At 51.2% G+C, this 9,258-nt stretch overlaps 3 protein-coding genes across 3 annotated transcripts; 2 read left to right on the forward strand and 1 right to left on the reverse strand.

Moving 5' to 3' along the window:
• Positions 1-1,359: 1,359 nt before the first annotated feature.
• On the forward strand, positions 1,360-2,120 carry J4E86_010990 (uncharacterized protein; the record flags this gene model as incomplete). The annotated part of the gene is made up of 2 exons (XM_051451484.1): positions 1,360-1,408; positions 1,462-2,120. The coding sequence occupies 2 exons, from the start codon at positions 1,360-1,362 to the stop codon at positions 2,118-2,120; spliced, it is 708 nt and encodes a 235-aa protein (XP_051297353.1).
• Positions 2,121-2,779: 659 nt separating this feature from the next.
• Positions 2,780-5,405, reverse strand: J4E86_010991 (uncharacterized protein; the record flags this gene model as incomplete). Its single annotated transcript, XM_051451485.1, has 3 exons — positions 2,780-3,795; positions 4,170-4,703; positions 4,757-5,405. 3 exons carry the CDS (start codon positions 5,403-5,405, stop codon positions 2,780-2,782), a joined length of 2,199 nt encoding a protein of 732 aa, XP_051297354.1.
• A 783-nt stretch (positions 5,406-6,188) lies between these two features.
• On the forward strand, positions 6,189-7,058 carry J4E86_010992 (uncharacterized protein; the record flags this gene model as incomplete). Its single annotated transcript, XM_051451486.1, has 1 exon — positions 6,189-7,058. One exon carries the CDS (start codon positions 6,189-6,191, stop codon positions 7,056-7,058), a length of 870 nt encoding a protein of 289 aa, XP_051297355.1.
• Between the last annotated feature and the right edge of the window lie 2,200 nt (positions 7,059-9,258).

Here is a 9,258-nt window from a genome sequence, read left to right on the forward strand (position 1 = left end):
AGGTGCCCAGGTGCCCAGGTGCTTTCCGAGCGAGCCCTAGAGGCTTCCAACAAGAAGCTTTCGAATGCGCATGAACTTGGATAGTTGCGCCGTCCAGGCAAAAATGTGAACAGAAGTTTCGACAGCAGTGTTCTAGCGCTCGCGCAGGCTAGCATACCTAGGTACCCCAGGTTGTGCGCCTCGGTTGGCTGTGGTTAGGACCAGTCGATCGCAAACCAATTTCGCTTACCTACCTATGGACCCTCGCCAACGCAACATTATAACGCCCTGTGTCCTTCAGTATCCAGCCAAGCCACAACTTCGTCAATGGCGTCAGGGTCGGGTTTCAAACAAGACATGGCCGCATCAGATGAAAGTTTTCTCAATCAGCTACCAACTCTCTCACATATACGAACCTTGGAAGTCAACAGCTCGCCTCACGTCGTAATACATACTCATGATCAGCATCAAGTCACAGGATCGAGGTTGAACGCAACCGCTCGTACTAAAGCATTATCCAGGACTCGAACTCATGAAACATCCCAGGATTCATCCTATCGATAGTTCGCTGCGGCGGCTTCGTAGCTCGCTGCAAGAGCCTCCATACAATACTGCTATCAATTACAACACTTTCATCCCTTTCAATGGCTCGGTCGGTCCTGACGCAGATAGTCCGCCCTGACGCAAATAGTCCGCCCTATATATTTGGTCTTCCTCCATAAAATCAGGACATGTATGAACATACGGCCTATTCTTCACTCGCCACCATCCTGATCCGCCAACGTCTACATCTCCCCGTAGGCCTGCCTGGATACCATCCTTCTTGGACCGTGCTGCATACCTTTTCCCTTCTCTTTCGACATCTACCACCATATACCGGGCTGGATCTTTGCTTTCATGGCTGAACCTGAACGATCCCATCGGCATGGCAGTGACTCCCAGGCACCTCGTTGTTACTCTGCTGCATCCTCTCATTGCAGTACGTACGGACACGAAACAGCCTATGATGACAACTCAGTCACAGTCAAAGCCCTTTCGACAATGGGACGTATGATACCAGGTCATAGCGATGACAAAGTCGGACTTGCAACACGGCGGTTCCCAACGAGTCAATACTTGCATACATCTTCGGTGCATGGAACTGCCGAAACATACGAACCGAACCAGACCGGGGGCATTCATTCGAGCTTGGCTGAGAATCTCCACCTCGGGCCGGTTCCACCTCTGTACTCGCAATCTACGGAGGCTACCACGACGCAGAGGCAGAACCAGGCCATATATGACTTCCTGAGAAGGGGTACAGACCCTAAAAACATACCTGATTATGTTGAAACCTTCAAAATGATGACCCTTTTCGGAAATCTCCATGATCTTGCCATTATGGCGGAGATACCATCGGAAGAACTTACAAAGAGAGTTGAGAATATCGGTATGTATATGGCGGATTTCTAATTCCAACGCCATCATGCTAATACACGTCAGTGGCTTACTCAAGACCTGCCATCGCTGGGGATCTCCCGACGATTAAGCGCGAACCTCTCGAGGAAAGGCTTGACCATTCTACCACGCACGCGGACGGAAGCCAAGGGAGTAAGCGAGGAAAGCTGAGGGATGCGATGGATGCGACAATCAACAAGCCGCCGGCTCGTGTATACGGATGCCTGGGTGACGGAGGCAGGTGTCAGGAGCGAAAACACAGGTACTGGAGGTCGAAGAAGGAGTTCGGCATACACTTCGAGACCCACCTGGAAGATTACGAAACGCCTGATGGCTACAAATGCCCCGCGTGTGAGAAGAGGAGACTATCGCCAGGCATCGTCTCTATCACCACCACATCATTTTCTCACGGCCGAGATCTGGCAATGCATGTATGGTTCGAGCACATGGTCCCCTCGACCACCTCGATACAACCTCAGGATACTTCACTGGTGGCGAAAGACGGACTAAAAGAAGGTTCGACAGCCGGACAGGATCAGACCTGCGACTCTAAGCAGGGACATTTCTTTCAGGACACCATCGAGACGGAAGGGAATTGCGGTGAGCCCTGGGAGTGTCAAGACACTGAATGTGGTGTCAGCGAGCTCCACGTATGGGCTTTCAACGACGGTAGATACGATGCCGATACCGCCTCTCTTACTTAATCGTTTCGTCTCTTGGATGTCTGGAATAATATCTTACTCGAGATGGCGTATTCTTCCGCCTCGCCATTGCTATGGTTTTTTCGTTTACCTAGGTAGTGCGGCACACGTTCTTGGCCGTACCTAGGTAGTGTTACCTGGGTATCCCCTTTACTTAATCATAAGCATGTACAATACTACACTTAATATGCGCGAATTGTGAGCTATGCATTGTTCAAATCTTATCTTTAGGAAAGTTGTTGTCATATTTATCGTTCTATCATCTTTGGCCTCGGTGCATCTAGCAAGGCCGCACCTCGGTCCTGCCCAGGTTGATAGAGGGGCCTAAATGCGCGCGTTACCTAAAGTGGCTTAGGTGCCAACGTCATCGTTCCGCTCGGAATCGGAATGGAAAGCTGCACCTGGACTTTGCACATGTCGCGACTTTTTCGTCTGGCCATCACCAAGATGCTTCGTCTACAGCTCACGATGCGGAACATTTTACCGTTAGAGTCTCACTAAGTCCCGTCTACGAACAGCATTCGACGTACGCTGTGTCAAGGTGCCCGTCCCTCAGCCCTCGTGTCTGACGAAAAAAGACGCAGGACAGGAGCGTGTCGGTCACAGCAACGTACATCGGGGTAGCTTCAGAGCCTTCCAACTCGTGAGGTTGGTGCCCCCATTTATCTCTCGGGCGACCACATCGAACGATTCTGGCCTGTCAACTCTTTGGACTTTAGTATGTCTTCCAGCTGACCCAGCTTAAAAGTCATGTTTGACTCTTTCTTCGATGATGTCGTTCGCAACGACCTGCGAATATGGCCCGGCGGAACCTTTGGCGCGGAGCTCAAAATGACCTGCGACTGTGGCACGAAGCTCGGCTCGGCCTCTGCGGATGGAAATTCGCACTCTCGTTGGTAGTGCTCACACAAGACACACCGCGTAGCTCCCTCGAGTACTAAACACCCACCTCCAATGCTTGTACACGCGCTGCAAGGGTTTCTCTTCCGCGATTCTTCGGTAGACAGTGAAGCCACTTTTTTCTCCTTGGCATCAGAAGCAGGTTTCCCCTCATCACTGCCCGACGCACTGAGCACAGTCTCTACCGCTTTCCGAAGTACTCCCCGATTTCCTCGAAGCGACGGATAAGCTTGAGCTAGCGCCCAGCCAAGAGAGTTCCAGTTTTCCTCCGTATCCAGATCCTCGTGGCCCTTCCTAGAAATGAGAGCACCTGGATAGATGCAGTTTTGGAGCTTGGCGCCATGAGACAAAGGCTCACAGTTGATTGTCTCGAAGCCGGGATGAATGTTGTACACTGTTTGGACGCCATTGCGAGTGTACTCGAATGTAATGTAGCGTACACCCTTCTTTTCTTGATGTAGATCCTCCAGGGATTTGAGGTGATCGTCTGAGCGAATTGAGACTGGCTTTTGATCGCTGGGCTCCACCTTCTGCGAGAATTTTGTATCCTTGAGCATCTCTGGGGATAATGCATGTTGCTTCAGCAGATTCTCATACACTGGAGACATCTCGCGTTGCTTCAGAAGCATTTCATCCACCGGAGACATCGCACGTTCCTTTAGAAGTATCCAATCCCCTTTCAACGTCATAGCGTCGCTTTTCAAGTCGTCTTCTGACTCTTTACCAGGGTCAAAACCAGAAGGTAGTATGGAGACAGCGATATCTTCCATGTGATGCGCTATATGGCGTGATAGAACTTCTTGGTCTCCGGTAGTAAACTTGACACAAAGCGGGCATGTCACATCATAGACTCGAACGTCCATACCATGACAGTCTTTCAAATGCGTCATCAAACCCTCGCCATCTTCGTAGAACACGCGAGTGTCGGGGCATTTGGGAAAGAAACAAGTGTATGCCAGAACGTCATTATAGATGTGCTTCCTAGATCAAGGTTATCAGTTTTGACGTACTGTGGATAGTACTGGAGTGGGTAGCATTGGAATGAATCAACTTACCTCCATGCGGTGGTTGCTCTGGATCGCACGTCCTTTCCGCAGATATGGCAAGTTTGGATTGACAATGAGGGCGCTCGCTTATGCCTTGCTGCTCTACTTTCAGATAGCATGGAGGGCTCGTGAACAGGCTCTGTCTCGACTTTCACGGCTGATGATGCCTTTGCAGAGACATCGAGACCAGATTTATGGGAGTTATCTCTTATCTTCTCCATCGTAGTCATTACAATCTCCTGTTGGGTTGCTTCTCGTTGTAATTGAAGGATGTGATTGTATCGATCCCAGTTTAACGACCCTAATCGCGCGACAATGTCTGGTGGTGCGAGAGGCAACATTTTCGCAACATTTCTGGCGTAGGTTTCTCCTGGTAAAGTCTCGTCGACGTCTTGAATAGCTCGAAGTTCCTCCTCGTCGGATATTTCTGCTGTTGGTGAGGCCAGGCTAGGTGCCAGCATGACAAGCGTATCGATCTTCGTACGAAGAGCCTGGCATAGCATTTCCGCGTCCTGTTCAGGGAAATAGGTGAAGCCTTGTTGTTGGCCATAGTTCGTGACGTGTTTTAAGAGTATCGAAATCCCGGTCGACTGTAAAATTTCTTCTTGCCGCATTCTAGTCATGACTAAACCTATCAAAGCTGTTCCGTGTTAGTTGAACTCCCATATAGTCTCCCTGATACTGTACACTTACAGGTGCTGACAAAGCGGGCGATCGATACAAGAACTGTGATGCATGTACCGCGCAGATGAGGAGAGTATTGAAGCATGTCATCGAGCTTTCCCTGTGGCAATCCAAGGTCGTTGCCCCAGAAGAGTAACGCTGCGCAGGTTGCCTCTAAAGAGTTGTAATGTCTAGCTTCACTAGATTGGCTCCTGACCTCTTTTATGATGAGCCCCAGCGTCTGTGTGAGAGATCTAAATAGTGACCCAAGGATTCCTGGCTCCTGAAGTCCGACGTTCTGCACAGTGTCCAATGCGAGCGGTTGTGGGTTCTGGTCGTCGTCTTTTGTCAAAGAAGAGTGAGCTGATCTAGCTTTGCTACTCCCAGCCTTTTCCTCCACTTCTTGGCATTGGGGTTGAGCGTCGAAATAAGGCGTGAGCTTTTGATCTGAGGTCTTATGTACGAGTGACCCAATGTCATGTACGAACAGGGGATACAGCGACTCGACGATCTTTTCCGTGTTCGCTAACTCCAAGGCGCGCTCGAATGGAATCCAAACGCCTTTGAAATGTGTTGGCCCGAGCTTGACCGTGTGTCTAATCTTCTCACTCTTTAACAAAGCGCCTTTGCGGCCTGCTGTCATAGCAGTCAACGTGAGCAGCTTGGTGCCGTTGATCATGTGATTATCGTCACGACGAGCTACGCAGACACCTCCAGTCTCGACTTGATAACAGAGGCAGCCTTCATCTTCCCAAAAGACTGTAGTAAATCTAGGCGACAACCCTGGAGGAGCGATTTGGCCTGTGCGATCGAAGGGGACTGGTAGATCGTTTTTTGGAACAGGATCGGAGAAGGTATGGGCGTCTGAAGACCTTGCCAGTGGTTGTGTCGTTGACGAGGTTTTCGATTCGCTCGCTGGCGACGACGCGGTGTCTTGTGCGCGTTCCTTTGCATTCTGCCGGCGCTCGCCCACCAACCCGCCTTCTTCGGCCGCTGATGCATCACGACGGCCTTTTGGTGGAAGCATGAGTAGCAAGTACTTGGATCACCCCGATCTCCATGCGTGGTCTTTCTCCGGTGAGGCTCCTGGCTATCATAACACGCGCTTTCTCTGTTCAATGTCAGTCTTGCGTCGAAGGTGTGCAACGAGCTTGTCGTTGGCGATCTGCACTTTGCGAGCGTTCTGCGCCCCTGTTCAAACGACTGCGTCGAAATTGATTAGAGCCTTGCGGGAACTGTCAGTAGATGCTCAAACGCAGGAAGATGATGGATTAGGATACGCGTACCAGCTGAGATCATGTTTTTTTTTGCCAGGATGCCGACGCGGCTGAGCCGCCACCTGCTGCGCATTGGAGGGGTATGCGCCTATCGCATTGGGGGCCAAACTGCGCCTCGCTCAGTCAGGAGTGCGACTTGCCAGGCTCAACAACTCCAATGTCTTTTGAGACCCATCTTTCACACCATGTCCGGCATCGAAATCGCAGGTCTAGTCTTCGGTATTGTGCCCATTGTTGTCGAGATTCTGAAGTCTTACGGCACAGCCAAGCGCAGATTGGCGACCTTCTCACGACACGCAGAAGTTGCATACGACATCCAGCTGAAATTCGAAGTAGCAGCAGCGAACTTTGGCAACGAATGCCGCCTTCTGCTGCAGTCTACCATTGCCCATCCGAGCGATGTCTCTGAGATGATGGAGGACCCGACCCACGAGAGCTGGCAGGAACAAGGCAAGGAGATCGAGCAGCGACTGCGAAACTTGATGCAGCAAGATTACCAGCTATGCCAGGATATAGTAACGCGACTACGCGATATCCTTCGCGAGACACGAAACTGCCTGTCCAAGCTCGATAACAGCCTGGGCAACGCGAAACAGTCGCAACACGAGTTCGCACGGAAGCTCTGGAATGGCTTCAACACAGCTCGCAAGGAGAATGAATACCTCCAACAGCTCGATTCGTTGGATAGGTGGAACAAGTCGCTGGGCAAGTTGTGTAAACAGAGGCGCAAGATGCAGAAGCGTCGCAATATTCCTTCGGCTTGCATCATCCGCAAAGCCGTGCCAAGGAGCTACCAGCAGATCCGTGTCGCCTCACAACAATTGGGAGAGTCGATCCACGACTCCTGGTCTTGCACCAACACCTCGCACAGTGGACATCAGGCCAAGCTATCGCTGGACGCTAAAAGTGAGCATGACAACGTGCAACTTGATGTTGTGATTGCTTGCCAGCCAAAATCGGACACCGCGATTCAAAGGTATGTCACAGCAGACCTAGGAACGTCTTTCGCAGTCCGCAAGACAAGCAAAGACTTTGCCTCTAACGACAATGTGTAGTCTCTCCACGGACGTACCAATATGGCTACAAATTCGCTCCATTACATCTCTCGCGATATGCAGGGTACCGACACCCTCTCCGCCAGCGCTAGCGAGTGTAATACGTAGCGGAACTAATGATGCATCGCGCGTTGAAACCCAAGCACCGCCCATCAAAGCCAGATCAAGGAAGAGAGTGCGAATCAGCGATGCCAAAGATAACGTCAGGTCTGTTCGAACGCCCGAATCAAGCAGTACGGTAGCAACACAAGCTCAGTCCTTCGTCATGTTGGACTTGAAGACAACCAAAAGTGTATGCTGCCATGTGACGCGGGTGCGCTCGTCTTCGTCAGCATGCCAAGATGGTTGTGTAGGATTTCTCGAACTTGCGAAGAGTCAGCCAACAACCCGCTTCATGTTCTACGATGCCAGCAAACTCGCGACCAATGATGTTTTTGCTTGCACTAGGCGACAGGGATCATTACCCATCAGAGGGCTCGTGGAACGCTTCCAGATATTGCAAAAGATCACACTTGCGCATAAACTGGCCGAGGCTGTTCTCCAATATCACTCAACCTCTTGGTTGCCGCAGGCATGGACTCTGCAGGATGTAGCGTACTTCACGAGCCCATCTCATGCGGATGCGAGCGACATGACCAATGCACTGGACAGCTTACATCTGAGCAAGTACTTCCCTGACCACGCCCCGTTAAATCTCGAGTCACAGCAAACAACGCTTGATCTCAAGCATAACTTCGGCATCCGTAACCTCACCCTGGCCAAACTCGGAGTCGCATTGTTAGACATATGCGCCCAGTCAATAATCATGGCACCGGGGCTAGATGGAACACCCCAGTCACGTGACATCATCGAAGCGAGAAAGCTGCTTGATGAACAACACCATTCAATCACGACGCTAGGCCCTCGCTACCTGGAGGTCGTTCGCAAATGTCTGTATTGCGACTTCTCTTGCGATGATGATCTTCATGGCAAAGCACTCCAAAGTGCAGTGTACACCGAGGTTGTGTGCACTTTACAAGACATGAAAATCAAGTGGAAGAAAGTGTTCGGTCTATGAAGAATCGCGATAGATCCAGCGCGTAACCTTTTGGGTCGATGGAAGGGTAAAGAATACCATTGACCCTAGATGTGCAGTTCACTGCGCATCAGGTCAATGATATGCACAACGAGACCGGCGACGCGTTCTTAGACGGAATCTGTCGCTATTGCACCACATTCGCCGCCGTGTGTTTTGCTACATGCAACATTAACGGGACTTGCTCAGCCTGCAACCGCACAACGAGATGCTTCGAAGAGGACGAAAGAGGAAAATCTTGAGAGAGGCGTGGGGAAACGTGAGTCGCGAAAGCCCGCCTGCGCCGAACAAGGCCAGGTCAGTCTCTGATTCAGAGGAAACCCCTCTTGGCTGGCTTATCCTGGCGGGGATTTGGGGTCGGAAAGGGAAGCGGGGTGATCATGGCCGGCAAGCCCGGGCTTCTAGACGATGGCTCGTTCTGGACTACGCCAACCCGCAATGAACGAGAATCGCTGCCAAAATACTTATTGAATGTGTCGCTCATATCCCCAGCACATTGAGCTTAGCTACTGAAGCAGACAGCTTGGTGGCCAAGCGTTTGCAGGATAATGTGAAACGATTTCAAGAAATCGCGGCATCGCGAGTGATACATTGACTCGGTCTATATTGCAGCGATCGGCCATTTTCCCCCGGGTTGCGAGGCCCGGCAGCCAGGTCGTGTGATCGTTCAAATGTTCTCGAATGCCACGTAAAAGTTTTAACTGCGTCGCGGTAATCCTCCTACGATCCGTGTTTCGAAAATGCCAGAGAGGGTAAACATCACTGACACGCGAGCTGACCGATTGACAGCGGGCACTAAAGCCCTGGATCAATCTCCGATGCACACTGCCGCTCACCGGTGCCAAAACCGTACCAGGCTAGGGAAAAGTCATGTGAAGAAATTGCTAGACCTCAGGAGCGATGGGCTTTCTGCACCAACGAAGATTGCTACCACTTCTTCGATGAGCGCGACTTTGGGAGATTCCAGACAGCTCTATCGCGCACGAACGTTGACGTTCACTGTGTGATCCAGTGTATTACAGGTCGTGGAAAGGGGACCACTTCGTGGCATGGCATAGAACGTGGGGTAGTATGACGACACATGTCAGAGTGGGGCAAGCAGTCCTCCACGAACGCCGGTTTCAA

The sequence above is a fragment of the Alternaria arbusti genome (assembly GCF_024043155.1).
Source record: "Alternaria arbusti strain BMP 1465 chromosome Unknown scaffold_28, whole genome shotgun sequence".
Lineage (NCBI taxonomy): Eukaryota > Fungi > Ascomycota > Dothideomycetes > Pleosporales > Pleosporaceae > Alternaria > Alternaria arbusti.